Source organism: Crinia signifera, chromosome 3, assembly GCF_055691185.1.
Source record: "Crinia signifera chromosome 3, ASM5569118v1, whole genome shotgun sequence".
NCBI lineage: Eukaryota > Metazoa > Chordata > Amphibia > Anura > Myobatrachidae > Crinia > Crinia signifera.
Genome location: NC_139219.1, coordinates 246867605 through 246884133, shown reverse-complemented (window position 1 = coordinate 246884133; position 16529 = coordinate 246867605). Strand labels below are relative to the sequence as shown.

At 44.9% G+C, this 16529-nt stretch overlaps 1 protein-coding gene across 2 annotated transcripts in view; it reads right to left on the bottom strand.

The window, feature by feature from the left end:
* The window catches only part of WDR49 (WD repeat domain 49), a 111404-nt gene that overhangs the window by 55569 nt on the left and 39306 nt on the right, over positions 1 to 16529 (bottom strand). For both annotated transcript variants that reach the window (XM_083177825.1, XM_083177824.1), the window contains 2 exons: positions 15559 to 15707; positions 13800 to 14033 (listed from right to left, as the gene is read on the bottom strand). In XM_083177825.1, coding sequence (XP_083033951.1) covers positions 13800 to 14033; positions 15559 to 15707 — 383 coding nt within the window. The remainder of the gene's footprint in view (positions 1 to 13799; positions 14034 to 15558; positions 15708 to 16529) is intronic.

Below are 16529 nucleotides of genomic sequence, written 5' to 3'. Positions count from 1 at the left end.
GCAGTTAGACTGTTCAACAGAAAGTATAGCAGTTAGACTGTTCAACAGAAAGTATAGCAGTTAGACTGTTCAACAGAAAGTATAGCATTAAGAAGAAAGTATTCTGCCTTAGAGCCTGATTCAGACCTGCTTGCTAGGATGAGTACAGTTGCTGCCTAGTGAGCAGGTAAATGCAAACCCCCCCCCCCCCCCACACCAAATTAATCCCCGTGCTAGCATGGGTACCCTAAAACATTGCATGCCCCCACAAGGCGGAGAAATAATTTGATGGTCGCTCATCATCAAATGATTTCTCCAACCTTTACTCTGAAAAGTAAGTCTATACTTACTTTTAAGATGCCTGCTCTTAAAGGGGATTAGGGAATGCATGGGCGCACCCACCATTTTTGTGGGCATGCCCCCTTCATGCCCACCCTGGTGCGAACACTGCGGCAAGTGTGAAACTCTCGCTCCCAGGGTTTGCACATGCGCATATTCATGCACCACCATAGGGAATGTAGACCTGAGCGATTAGGTCTGAATCGTCCCCCTTAGTGATAAAGAATGTATGTCAGCAATTCCTGCATTAGTAGTTAGGGCTCGTTCATAATTGAGAAAACACATTTTATCAAATATATGGGTTTTTATCAATTAATATTTGTAGGATAACCCCTGAAAACACCCATGTTAGGGGGTAGCCCCAAATATTAAGGATCCCTGCTGGTATTAACATGGAAGGACCACAGTGGATATGTACCATACATGCCACACTTCCTCCATTTCCACCCTCAGAGCAGCCCCCATAGGCTTCTATGGGATGTGCTATGCAGTGAGGTTTACCAAGCCCATAATGTGATGCACTGCTCCTGCCGGCTAGCCGCCTTCCCATGGTGCCATCTCTTCTCTAGGTACACCACGCACATGCACCCAGTGTATCCGTTGTGACAAATATGGGCTGCTGCACTGGTAATAATGAATAGTAGCAAAGCAAGCTTATGGGTGGGGGCACTGCTATTTGTGTATCACTCTGTATACAACGAAATATACTGTGTATATATAGGGGGAGGGTCAGTTCGGAGTTCCCGCAGTATTGAAATATATGACTAGTCACATTTTCTCCCCTTCAAAGGTGCCCATACAATGAACCGACTTGTCTGAGGCACAATTCGGACCTGTTGTCTCTTGAACTCCCCAGGCATTTCCACGGGCGGGCTTCCGTATGATTTGGCACTTGATGTGTCATTTTGTACTTGCAAAATCGCATGCGATATATCACATGTAAAAGGACTCCCAAGGAGCTGCCGGAGGAGTTCAAGGGAAATCACTATGCACTTGCTGATGTCTCCCCCCACTGCCAGTATTGATGGTGATCATGTAGTCTGCATGGGGCTTTAGAATTTATCTGATTGTGATTGTGAGTTGCCTTCTCCAGGTGATTATAATTTGTGTTATGGCTACATTATCATCTATATATAGATGTCTAGTGTCCCTGAAACGCTGCCATCTGTTTGGCAGCGAGTGAAACTACATCTCTTTCTCTCTCACACATGCACAAACACAGAGGAAATCACAAGGTAGCAGATTAGCTTTGTAAGCATTTGCTTCAAGCGGGCTTACTAGTAAATTATAGTTTTCTACCCTGCAGTGTCATTAGCTATGATGGGTGCAGGGTATGTGTTGTACACCCATGGGTCCCTCAACATACACCCTGCACCTATATATTCTAGTCTGGAGTCCCGTGGCTGTACTCCTTACATATCAGTATAAATATCACTGGTAACATGACGTGTGGCACAGTGCCACTATCTACTCACAACTGTGCGAGACATAAAAGGGTCCTGCACAACACCAGCACAATACCGTTATAGTGCATATCACTGGGTAAAATTGCATAGTGTGTACCCAGCTTTATACAAACTGCAAAATATATATTTGGCCAAACAAAATGGCCTCTTTCCCTGACCTTAGCCACCAGCTGCAACAATGGACATCGGTAAAGTAGTTAACCATTAATCTTCAAGGTCCATGAGAAACAAGCTTCAGAAAGATTTAGCGAGCTATTAAATGAAAAGGGTACGGCAGTCTGTGAGCCCATAGCAGTGATACATGGAAGAAGCTGCAGCCTGCTGATTAATGATTTCCCATTCTACTGTAGACACCCGGGTTTTTTTCAGCAGCTGAACTATTTTATTATGAAGCAAAAGTATATTCTTAATGGTGTCCATTTGGAAACACAAACACTGATATAAGCAGGGAAAACAGTTCTGAGCTGCCAAGCTTGAGAAATAAGGGGTGTTAATAAAATAAGTAAAAGTGCCGCTTGTGACTTGGCATAGAAATAAATAGCAATGATAAATGATTACACTTTTAATAGATACAATTATTAACAAAGGGCCTGTGTACATTCCCGTCAGCATGCAAATGGATTTGTTTGCATATACATCCATTCGCATGTGGGAATACAGGCTAAAAAGAATTTGATGGTCACCGACCATTGAATGATTTTTTTTTACCCGTTCGTAAATAATAATCAGTCTAGGCTGACATTTATATACGAAAAGCAGCAGCAATAATTGGGGGCATAGCTGCTGCATGTGACTTCCTCAGGGGTAAGCGGGGTGAACGGTATGTCGATCTTATGTCTAAAACTTCTTAAAAATAATTTGTTCTCTTGATGGAGGTCCAATTCAGATGAGTGTCGACTTGGGCACTAAATAGAAAGGTTTTTTTTTGTACCAGAGTGTGACCATACTCCCAACAGTCCCGATTTCAGCGGGACAGTCCCGATTATCAGGGCCTGTCCCGCTGTCCCTCCCATGGCCGGCAGTGTCCCGCGTGAGGGGGGGCTGTTGGGAGTCCCCCCTGTCAGCTGCTAAGCAGTGGGGAAATAACGCTGTGGGGGCTGGGGGCATGGCTAGAGGCTCACAGAGCCTCTGGGTCAAGCCCCCATAGCGTCAAAATGGGGGCGTGGCCTCGCTGGAGAGCTGCAAGTATAGGCCACGCCCCGGAATTAGGCCACCCACCCCACCCCCCCACCCCCCCACCCCCCCCGAAATTTTCGGCGCGCAGCAGCGCCGTCCCGCCTCCATCAGATCAAAAGTTGGGAGTATGGTGTGACTAGTCCTTGTATGGCCTCCAACTCCTAGTATGACTATACATATACACACATATACATAATGTGAATATAGCAGAGCAGCAGCAAATACTGTAGATGCTGTGCGTATGTGCACAGCATCTATTTACGCCAGACAAAGGGACAGGGGGCATGGCAGATTCTCACAGAGAATTGGGCATGCCCGCTCAGTGACTGCATTGTCATGAAGCTACGCTTCTTTTTTGCCAAGCACACCCCCTTTTTTCTTCAGCCGCGGGTACGTTTCCCAATTCCATAATTCTAAAAGTTGGGAGGGATGGGGTACAGACACAGACAATTCAAGAATTGAAAATACACAGGTTACAATTTGCAATGCCATGAAAAACTATGGCCCTTATTCTGATCGGTGCGGAAATTCCCGCATGCGGACGGACTGCCGATGTTGATCGTCTGCGCATGTGCAGAGGTCACTCTGCGCATGTGCAGGCGATTTCGCCGCACGGATTCTTTATACGCCGCACAGGGGGCGTATAGGGGCGTGAGGGGCTACTTAGCCTCATTACCCTATGCATACGCCCCGCGTTTCATGGGCGTTCCCATGCAAACGCGGGGCGTATGCATGGTAATGAGGCCGTGACGCGTGGGTAAGGGGCGGGCATCTGACATCGCCGGATGTCAGCTGCCCGCCCCCATACATGATTTCACACGGACAAGTGTCCGTGTGGTCTTGTGTTGCGGGACCTGGTGGAGCGTGCGGCCCTGCATTCGATGTTCGGCGACCATCGAATGCAGGGGCTGCTCCCACCATGGAGGAGGCGTATCCCCGTCCAATTTCATGCGGATCGCCACATATCCGCGTACGGACGGCAGGTGGCGATCCGTATGGAAGGCGGGGATTCGCCTGCACGGTTGCGGCCGCATATTCTGATCGGGCCGCACCGATCAGAATAAGGGCCTATGTTTTGCATCTATAATATAAACAGCCTTCTCAGAGGATTTTGATAGCTATATAAAACAGAATTCAAGTTACGTTAATGTAGCATGCAATTAAACCTAGAAAGCAAGGTTTATTAAATCACTAGGATATTAGTAAAGGCGCTAGTGTAGCAATATTATTTAAGTTGAGGTAAACTTTAGTATTTAGGCAGAATGCAAAATAGTATGGTATCAACTGCAATAAATTTTATCAACACCAGGTGGCACTTAAAAAATACAACTGTGTTTGTCAAAATGCAGTATTGCCTCTCACGTCAGTGTATCTGTCTTGTATCAATGTAGGATGTGCACACACAGTACAGAAATACAGTATTGAAGTCTGTGGTCAGGCAACATATATACTCTGTATATGTAATATACTGTAGTGCTTTGTGCGGTGCCTTATGATAGCTTGGTACAGTATGTATAGCACTCCTGTCACCTTGTACACTTCTCCTTCCTATATTGGTACAAGTGGTACAAGTGCAGATAACAGCGCTGATATCGCTTCTCCCCTATAACGACCATTCTACCCCTAAGTGTGTTGCAGCATCTGAAATGTGGAGAAGATGCAATATATAATACAGTAATACAATACCAATCAGATGAAGTCATTATTATTATTATTATCATCATCATCAGTGTGCAATGTACACCAGAGCTGTAGTGAGACCCTTCTAGCCAGCTGGAATAAAAGGGTGTTAGTTGTTAGGTCTACACCAACTAGGTCGACAAGCATTGGGTCGACACCACTAGGCCGACAGGCAGCAAGGTCGACATTAGTCAAGGTCGACATGGGTCTAGGTCGACAGGACATTAGGTCAACACAAGCATTAGGTCGACTTGGGCAAGGTCGACATGGGTTTTTTTTTTAACTTTTTTTACCTGAATGTTGACACAGTCGACATGGACACAGTTTGAATTGCACCGCTTCGCTCACAATGCTTCGGGCACAGTGCCTAGCTACGCTCGGCAGACTATTTTATTCATTCTCCCACCACGCCCTAGTGGATGGTAGGGCATGAAATACCGCCTGTCGGCACATGTCAGCTCAAAAACGGTGAAAAACCCCATGTCAACCTTTTGACTCTCGACCTAGCTCATGTCGACCTAATGCTTGTGTCGACGTAATGACCTGTCGGCCTAGACCCATGTCGACCTAGGCTACCATGACCAACCGTCCCGGTTTGCCCAGGACTGTCCTAGTTTTAACTCGTAAATCCTGCGTCCCGGCCAAACCCGGGGGGACACGGAAAGTCCCGGTTTTAAGTAACTCAAAATGTTGGTGGATTCAGGCATGGCAAATGCCTGAATCCACCCCCCCCCCCCCTCCCTGCCCATGCACATAATCGGTTAACAGGGCTTCTATGCAAGTGCCCACACCGACCTGCATTGTCGGCATGGCACTCACACAAGGGGGCGGGATGGGGGTGAAGATGGTGCTCTGACATCGGACGCCCAGCATTTCATTCCCATGTTAATGGAGCCGTGATGCGGTGTACCAGGGGTGGGCAGCTGACGTCACATGCAACGTGTATGCTTGCGAGGAGATATGGCAGCGTTTTTTTGACGGGGTGAGCACTCTGGGACTCGGTAAGCTGTGAGCTCATCAGGCTCATGGAGTCTAACACTAGTGTAATGGTGACAATATTAACATCTCAACAAGAAGATTCAGATGAAGGGACTGAGCCATAAAGATGATAAGTAACACACATCAGCTGCAACACTAACTGTTAGGTGAATAAAAGGGGTATTACATGCAGTGGTGGTTTTTACCTATGGGCTGCAGGGCTGCAGCCTCTCCAGGTAAAATCTGTCACTGTTTTCTGCATAATTGAAGCTAGATGCAGTCTGTGAGGCTGCTCTGGCTTAACTGTGACTGGCAGTGACTTCCTATTGGAAGTCCAACCTGTCAATCACCCAAGGCAGTCCAATTGGGAGGTGTCTTCTCCCTCCGGGATGCCTCTACATGGGCTGCTGATGGCAGCCCAATAAACCCAGGCTCTGCACATGTGCAGTACGAGGACTATACTGCGCATGTGCCGGATCCTGAATATGCATCTGGGGGCTGCTTCAAAAGCAGCCCATAGAGGCTGGGGGCCAGCGCATGTGCAGTACCGAAGTAGGTACTGTGCATTCACCAGCCCCACGGCGGGGACCAGGACCGGAGGCTGGGACTGGGATTGGTGGCAGCTATGGCAGGGACCCCGAGCACAGTGGCGGCAGCAGCGGAGGGGGGCCTGCATCGTGGCAGCCCCCTCCTCTGCAGAGTTAAGAGGGGTTACATGTACCAAGTGCACATAGATGTGCTCACGGTCTACACTTGACTTGGAATCATTCAGCAGAGAAACACACTTGCAAGAGCGCTGATGACGTGCAATTCAATGTATTGACTATGTATAGATGCATACATGCAGATAATGGACCAGTGCCACCACTGAGTCATTTTCTGGGAAGTTTAAAGCAGGAATTGTCCACGAAAAGTCAACATCTCTATCTCGGTTCCTTTTCCCTTGTCTCTGTCTTGATTTTTTAAATTGATTGTTGGAGGTAATCCAAAGTGGTCCACCCCTCTAACCCCTTGTATTTTTGCAACTGCTTGAAACAGAATATTTAGGGAAGAGCCTGGCAATGCCACCCCAACCTCGTCATCCCAAGGTAGATGACCTCCCTCTTCTGAGCATACATTGGAATGAACCATGTGCATTACAGCCTCACAGATGTTCAAAAGAGGCCTGAGAATTGCCATTCCTGCCTCACTTCTGGGACCCTTAGCAGCAGCACCACCTGCTCTGCCACTGCCAGGGCCGGCGCTACCCGCTCAGCACAACCTGCAAAGCAGGTAGGTGCCTGCCCCTGAAGGCGCCGCGCTTCCTCCCCTCCTCCGATATTGTAGCTGCCAGCTGCCGCAGCCTTTCAAGGTATATGAAAGGCATCGGTGCCGGCAGCAGGGCAGTCCCAGGCGCTGGACATGGGGGACAATTAATAACATTTGGGCAGCGACCGCGGCTCAACTTACCCTGTCCCGCTGAGTGACGCCGCCTGACGTCCTTACACTGGCCCGGCGCATACAGTAGATGCATGTGGGGGAACAGCCAGCTGAGCCATCGGGCGGTGGGATTTTAGCTGGAACAGGTTGACCTGGCGCGGGACACAATGCAGGAGCCGGGACAGAAGGCAACGCTGACAGGCAGCTACAGTACATTAGGTGAGAGACACCGTCTGTATTAACATTGAGGTGGCAGTGGCACTCACAGGGTTAATTAGAATTGGTTGAAATAGAGAAGTGGCTATGAGTGTTTATTCTGTGAGTGCCACTGCCACCCTTGTGTTAATACCTAACACATACATATACAGTGGCGTAACTATAGCTCCGCAGCCCCCGCGGTGGCGGGGGGCACAGAGAAATTGTGGGCGCTGCCGGGGGGGCTGCGGGGCTATAGTTACCCGCGGTCTGCGTCTCGCCCGGCTCTCTGTCGGGACCTTCCTGACGTCACGGTCCAGGCCGGCTCCTGCTGCAATGAAAACTGACAATTAGAAAATGGCTGCCCCCATACTGCAGACAGTTTTCTGTCTGCAGTATGGGGGCAGCCATTTTCTAAGAGTCCATTTTCATTGTAGCAGCAGGAGCCGGCCGGGACCGTGACGTCAGGAAGGTCCCGACAGAGAGCCGGGCGAGACGCAGACCGCGGGTAAGAAGGGGGGGCAGGTTAGGTGTGTGTGTGGGGGGGGGGGGGTGCCGAATAAACGTGCGGCGGGGGGGGGGGCGCTAAATAGTTAGTTATGCCCCTGTACATATATATATATATACACAGTATATATATATATATATATATATATATATATATATATATACACACACACACACACACACACATGCATACATATATGTGTGTATATATATATATATATATATATATATACTGTGTATATGTATGTGTGTGTGTGTATATACTGTATGGAAGGGCGCAAATTTAGATTTTGCAGGGAGGCGCCGATCACCCTAGCACCGGCCCTGGCCACTGCCCTAGAAAATAAGTATGGAAACTGCTGCAATAATTCAGATGTTCCTATTCTGGTATCACAGATGCAGAGGTGCAATGTAATTTCCTGCATGTAGGGATCTCCATATCCAGAAAGACACTTTATTACATTTATTAAGTTAATGGAATGTCAGGGAAAGGCTATTTATCCTTTGCTGTTTAACATTACACTTCTATTACTGTATGGTGTACATCCTAATGGAAATGTCAGCTCTAAGTATTACTTGAGTACACATGATAAAGTTATTTTTCACTATCTTCTTATACTGCAGGATTGCAATGGAAATTGTAGGCCTCAGCAGAGAAAATGATGAAATTACTTTCCAATACTGTAGGTCAAAACTAATAAGAATAATAACACAACGTCTGAATTCAGAAGATATAAAGTGTAGGAGCACTGGATCCAAGTATGGGCAAGTTACTATGGGTGACATTCTATGGAATGAGATTTTTTATTTTTTGCGATTTTTTTCGCAAAACCAGCCGAAATCGCATGTTTTTCCATTTTCGCATATTTAATGAGCTGCGAAAATGTGAAAAACGTGCAATTTTGGCCAACAAATTGGACATTCTGGAAATGCGATGGCTGTTTCTCGCAGCACATCGCATCCAGATGTTTTCACATTGAAAAGTATACAAATCGCATATTTAATGGTATGCGATTTGTATAAATGTGTCTAAAATTCGCCCAAAAATCTGACCAGGTTCTGATGGGCGAATTAGCCAGAACCCTGCACAGATCATTGAGATCTGTGCAGGGTTCTGGTGGGAAAAAAAGGGTTAAACAGTTTAAAAAAAAAAACTGTGCGGGGTCCCCTGCCAGAGCATAACCAGCCCCAGGCTCTTTGAGCCGGTGCTGGTGAAATAAAATCACGGTCCCGACAAATAGGGGTCCCCTTGATTTAATGAAACCAGCACCAGGCTCAAGGTCCGGCGCTGGTTCCCAAAATACGGGGTCCCCCGCATTTCAAGAACCAGCACCAGACCCAACCAGCCAGCAGGGTAATGCCACAGCCGGGGGACACTTATTATATAAGGTCCCGCGGCCAAAGCATTATCCCCCTGGCTGGTCAGCATGGGCAGGGGTCCTGGGGAAGTGGGGACCCCCCCAAAGAAGGGGTCCCCCCCCTCCAGGACTAACCAGCCCATGCTGAAAGTCCGGGGCTGTCCCCGATGCCCCTGGGCGGTGGGCATCGGGCTGATGAAAAGTGTAAAAAAAGAATAAAAACTATTGTCTTATACTGTAGAACTATGAGTCCCAGCAAGCCTACCCCGCATGCTGGGACTTGGAGAACAAGAAATAGTTAAATAAAACACACACTGACACCCAGAAAAGTAAACGTTTAATACATCCACAGCCCACACATACTGATACTTACCTACCTTGAGCCCATGGGTCGGTCCCTGGATCTGGGGTCCGGGGCTCCAGGGCTGAAGAGTCTGGTTCCGGGGCCTTGGTCCTGGTTCCGGGGCTGGTCCGGGGCTCCAGGGCTGAAGAGTCCGGTTCCGGGGCCTTGGTCCTGGTTCCGGGGCTCCTGGGTTGAAGATTCCGGGGTCCTGGATCCGTAGTAATCCAAAGGGGTACCTGAGGAAGGAAATCCTACTCACCTGGTCCCCGGCGACGACCCCGGCATCTTCAGCTCCAGACGCGCTGCTCCCGGCTGGTACCCGCTCACGGACTGGAGAGACGCAGAGATTTTCATCTTCCGCGCCTTTCCTCAGACTGATTCTATTGTCTGCCTAGCGGCCAATCAGGAGCCGACTTTCTCGGCTCCTGATTAGCCGCTAGGCGGCCAATAGAATCAGGAAATCGCACATTTTCAGGACTAAAGAAATCGCATCAATCGCCGTTTTTCGCATCTCATTAAATATGCGAAAAACGGCCCAATCTTGCGATTTTCAAAAGTGCGATTAGGTGCGGTAAAAATCATGCGTTTTTTACCGCTACACATAGAATGTCACCCTATATATCAATATGGCTCTTATAATTATTGATATGTAACATGTACAAGTATTGCCATTCATTTCAGTACTAATTGTTATTGCCAAAGTCATTGTAGGCATGCATTTTGATGGGAATATAATTTGTATACTACTCTCTATTACATGAGGGGCAAAGCTTGCATTCTCTTTACTTATCCGACTATTGAGTTACTACCCCTTTCACATCACACAAATAATCCGGGTTATTGCCGGTTTGACCCGGTCGTGTTGCGGTGTGAAAAGTACCAAACCCAATAACCCGGGTCAACCAACCCGGCAATTCGACCTGGGTTAGAAGAAAGGATAAAACCGGGTTGCACTGTGGAAATAAAGTGGGCGACCTGGGTTTAGTGTGAAAGAATCTGACCTGGGTCGGACCTGGGATCAAGATCTCGGGTTCGACCTAGCTTTGCGATATGAAAGCAGTAAAAGCTGCACCGCTAGAACGAGAAATAAATATCACACACTGTTCAGATATAGCTTCTGTTGTGTAGTTTCTTAGGGCACCAGATTTAGCACATATGCCCACCTTTATTTCGGACTCCCCTCAAAAACAGCACATATTAGAAAGCGCCTTATAATCACATATTTATTTAAAGTTAATGTAAAAATCACCACAAAACTCCTCAGAAGTAGTTACCCCAGTATAATAGAGCTCCTACCAGGTAAAAAAAACACCACAAGACACTTCATGGTCCTTGTTGCATGACCACTGCTCTTCATTAACATGGTGGGGTCCCAGCAACTATACGCTGTCATCTGCCGCTACAGGGATATACCAGCAGACCTCCCAGTGCCTTTGGAATATGAGATGATAAACAAAAACACTTGTGGCGATTGTTGATAGATTGGGATATTTGTACCTGCGCACATTGTAGCTGCCCTTTTTGTCCAACAGCAGTATGGTTTGAGGAAGACCCTACAGGGCGTCAGTATGGTGATTAATACCTCTGACATTGTTTTTGGGACAGTGCATGCAATTGGAGCCTGGCGGGGAGCACATCCGGATTGTTGCCCTGCCACCACTCACATCCTGCAGGCTCCATTGCCCCTTTGGGGTAAGATGCCAGTCCACATCATTGTATTTTATGTTATATTCCTTGTCATCTCATGTTGAATTGAATTTAATTAAACTTTCATTTTATCTAAGCGCCCGGTGTCCATCACAAATAATTCACCTCAAAAACACTTGTGGCGGCTTCCAGCAACACATGATTTGCAAAGACTGATATACCCCTCACTTAACACTATTTCTATTTTAAACCTGCTTGAAAACATAACTAGGGGCACATTCATTTCATAGGGCCAAAAAAAACCTGGAAATTCCAGAGAAGTAGGCTAGAAAATATAACTGCAGGGGATACAGAAAGTCCTAGTACAGTTTTTACCCAGTGGAGAGACCACCCAGAGGGTCGAGCTCCATTTTAGAACAGAAGTTAACAAAAAGACTCCTTCCACTACAGTCTAAACCCTCACATACTTCCCCCTTCTTGAACTGCGCTAATAGGAATTGACCCAAATCAGATCCAGGGCTAGGTGTACTAAGCTTCAAAAGTGATAAAATGGAGAGTGATAAACAACCAGCCAATCAGCTCCTACCTGTCATGTCACAGACTGTGTTTGAAAAATAAATGTCAGGCAGGAGCTGATTGGTTGGTTGTTTATCACTCTCCATTTTATCACTTTTAAAGCTTAGTGCATCTGGCCCCCATTACTGTTTATTCGCTGGGAGATCTCTCCTTCTAACATTAAAATGAACACTCTGACTTTTCTGTCTCCTGCTTGTAAAAATTTCAAAGCAGCCATTTCCTGTTTTGTCTCAAAAGTGCATGGCCTGCTTGTTCTGAAGAAATAAACTGTACTGTATATTTGTATTGTCTATGGTCAGACCTGAAAAGAAACTGGGGTAATTCTAAAATGAACACATGGCGGACAAATATCAATAGAAGCGTTTGGCCCTTAGTATGCATGTACGAGGCCGTCCTGCAATGAAAGCCTGCTACTTTGATCACTGGCCGTACACAAGGTGAATGACAGGAAGTAGGCATCTGGGGGTGGTAACCGGCCGTTTCATGGGAGTGCCAAGAAAATGATAGGCTTGCCAGAAAACAATGCTGTGACAGGGAACAGTGAACAGTGACAGGGAAAACAAAGGTGTGTCCAAGAATATGACTGTTATCATTACAGCCACCGAGTAAGTCTAGCTAGTAGCTACTCTGAGTCTGTGCCCAGTGGAAAAATCATTCAGTGGTGATTGGCTTATGAATGGTTTGGAAGATTTTTGCTGGGCTATAAATAGATTTGCAGCCGTACACATCTATTCGTGCAGCGATCACATGAATTCTCTTTACTGTAGCAGGTAGATGTCTACCAGAGTGCTGGTCGCTGAGATTCGCAGCTGTGCAATCAGGTCTGAATCGGCACCTATGTCCCGTTTACTACAGCTATATGGAAAACCAAGAAGCTGCGCTGTATTAGCATTTGGAACTATTTTTTGTGCTGTTCTAAGGCTCTGGCCAAGTTATCTGTTGTCTCCAGCTCTATGATTGTATCTACTCGTGGTTTGCCATCACTATTAACCATGTAATGCACTCACTTTCTCTCATTCCATATATTACTAGACTAACTAGAGAATAAATAAACCATGTCTCTAGCAGCGCAAGACCATGGCAATCCTCTAGCACACACAATGGAAATATGTGGTCATTGGCTTTAAAGAGACTGACCTACAGACAATATCTTTCCAACACTACTTTACTCCCACCTTTATGTTCAACTCTAGCATCCGCCCTACCTCTAAACATGGCAAGTGTTGTGTCCATCTGTTGGGCCTGTCTATGTTCAGTTTGATTTTACACCTCCAAATCCCGGTCTACCAGATCATTTAGAAGATCAATCACAAATTTTATGGGATACTATTTTCAAGTGCAGGACTAATAGGGCCCTGTATCTCATTTGGGTTGGTCATGGAAAGTACCAAGGACTTCTGACTTTGCCTTCGGGTAATTTTCTGTACAAATTGAGCCCCTTCAAAATGCCAACAACCACCAATGCATGAACCATAACCCAGTTCAGGTGAACCTAAACTAGATTGTCCCCAACCATAGCAATTTGCACATGCTGGCCCAATAAAACATGCATATTGGATCATATCCTCGTCTTTTAACATCAGAGATGCCCCAGAATCCTTGAACCTTTTAATTTCCCACCACAGTCTGCATGTGTCCCTTCATATTCTTTGGAGTATACTTTTCAACCCCCAGAACCAAATTTAGTACATATGCTCCATCCGTCCCTTCTTGATTCTCAGGAGAATGAATCTAATCATTACCCATGCCTACTTGATAGTCCTCGGGTACATACTTTACAATAGAGCATTGAATTTAACAATTATACTAGTTACTTTTGCAATGTTTAAAGGGTCAGAGAGGGAGAATATTCATAAAGAAACACTATAATCGCTGTCAGTAACCTATTAGGAACTACAGTTTTCCGGTTCCCTGCCTACATCTGCATAAAAACTATCGTATGCAACTACCAAGTCATACAGTATAAAGAGCTTGGAAATACCAATAAGCCATACACTGGCCAATAACTACGGATGTACATGGATCTGGAGGAATTCCATAACTGTGTCTTCACCATCTGCTCTCGAGGAATCTTGTCCCTGACACCTATTATCGTCTTGAAGTATAACACAAGTGCAACTTGGATTTACAGCTTACCTGCTTAAATGTAGCATTATACAGCACACATGTTACTGGCTTCTCATGACTTGTAACCCGTTTGCTGGTCTCCTTTTTCATCTCTAAAACGGACAGTTGATTGTTGAAAGACAGAAAGAGACGTCCATGCGGCTCGTAGAAATAGAAGGTTAACTGAAATTCCAGAGTTTTGGGGAAGATTCCAGCTATGCGCTGTATGCACACCTGGTGATGAATATCCCAGATCCTCAGCACCTGGAAGACAGCGTATGCAGCAGCTGTAATCATACAGAAGCTCCCAGCAGCAATCCCTAGCACTGTACTTCATAATTATGTACTGTTCTATAGACGTAATGGGGGAAATCTACGAAAATGGGAGTTCTATTCACATGGGATGTTGTTATGGGCAGCCAATCAGAATCTACTTCTTATTTATTAAGCACCTTCTAGATGATAATAGATATTTTCTGGTTGGTATCCCATAGCAACATCTTGAAATAGAACTCCTATCTTAGTATATTTCCCCCTAAGAAAGTACTAGCGTTGTGTCTTTAAAATTAGATTAACTAGAATTTCATTATTGTACCCCTCTCCAGACCTTCTGATGCACTAAGGTTCCTTGGGTGACCACTGTGTCTACAGATTCTCATTCCTTTGTGTTTCTTTAAAAGAGCTTAAACAGCACCTCCTGTTTGTTTGTTTGTATGTATGTATGTATGTATGTATGTATGTATGTATGTATGTATGTATGCAGTGGTGTAAGTTTGTCCCTGTTGCCTGTAAGGAAGATCAATATTGGTGCCCCCCCCATCCACAACCTTACATTTTACATTATATACATTGTATATATATCTTCTGAAATGTATGTGTTTTATATATATTTAGAGAGAGAACTCGTATTTCAGAACTCCATTACAAAAGAGATATTGATGGTTTTCAGTTAACTGATTTAAACTTGCAGGTGAGGAGAGGTGCCCCCTTAGGAGCAGGAGCCCGGCGGCAGAAGACTCCATTGCCTCCCAGAGTTCTGCCTCTGTATGTATGTATGTATGTATGTATGTATGTATGTGTATATATATATATATATATATATATATATATATATATATATATATATATGACCAGCCAGGTGTAGCACTTACGGGTAGAAGAAATCACAGTAGACGTTTTAAATTGCCAATGTTTCCATGTAAACCATCGTCATTGGTTCATATTGAAACGTTGACAAATGTTGACAATTTAAAAAGTCTACTGTGATTTATTCTACTTCTGAGTGCTACACCTGACTGGTCTGTATACTTTAATTCAGAAATGTAAGGGGCACCAGGACTATCTTATTTGTTATATTGAAGTGCTGATCCAACTATATATACAACATCTCTACATACATTCATACATACATACTAGATAGATATGTCAATCCACAATGGCAAGCTATTAGTCACAATGCATCCTCCCTCCTAACATGGCAGCCCTCTGCAAAGGACTGGCTTAGCCATATGGACCTATTTAGTTAAGTATAATAACATCAGTTATTTTATGTATAGCATTTAGATCAGTAGTACACAGCCTTCAACAATTTTTTCTTTTTTTTTGTCAGATAATGGCTTTACTTGCTCTTTAATCTGTATTAGCTGCAAATATAAGTAGGGGACCAGAATTGAAAGTTCTAATTGCTTATTATGTTAGTGCAGTGTTGTAGAAATGATTATTTATATCCAGCCATAATAGCTGCCAACTCTACCTGCTTATTCTAAGAAAAGATTGATGAAACACATACCTTGTCTTTAGAAAAACTGAAAAGCTGTTTGCGACTGGCAATGAATTTGACAGTAATCACACTAGCCATATTGCCTTGCAGAACTCCAGTGGGTTTGGAGATAACATAGGGGTTCCAAAGACAAATCTTGTTATCAATTCCAGCAGTTGCTACAGTGAAAACAAAAGACAAAACATCATAGTTACTTAGTAGTAACAAACTAGTGTAGCATTTACTTATTCTGACAACACATCAAGCCACAAACGCATATAACACCAGTTTCAATTTTACTTTTTTTGTTTGTTTCTTTGTTTGTTTTATATTTGTTGTTATTAGATTTTGTAACTGAAGAAATGTGGGAAGGAGAAGGTTGGAAAATTGGTGGAAAGTAATTACACACAACAAAGAAATTGGGGACGTGCACAAACCAAGGTATAACAGGAGACGGAATCAAGATACAGTGCCAAGACAGTTTTACGTTTTACTCTCTCAGATCATACTTTATTAAAGGGTGTACGGATAATGAGAATATCAGGGACTATTGCAAGTTATGTTCTTTTGAGGTTCTGTAAATATTGGAGGGTGGGGCTTGTGTAGCTCCATAAGTAAGTACATCAATGATGATATCCTGTGAGCAGGAGAAGCATTAGCTGGACAGAAGATGGGTAAACAAATACCCCTTCATTCACGCCTGCATAGATGACATGGAGCTGGATAAATTATGCATGAAAACCAAGCATCAGTCTGACCAATAGGTCATCCCAAATGGCAAGCAGGAACCAAAATATCCAAAACCATCAGCTATCTGTCTTGATTTCAAATTTGGTATTTCTACTCTAGCTGAAAGCTTAAAAAATCATATGGCGATAACTATTGTTTGTGTGATTTGGAGGCACTTGGGATACATGGTTTGGGTGAAATAAGGTATCTAGCCAAAAAAGATACCTATAGAGGTCCCTGACAACCTATTAATTTTCTTTCTGTGCTTTCCT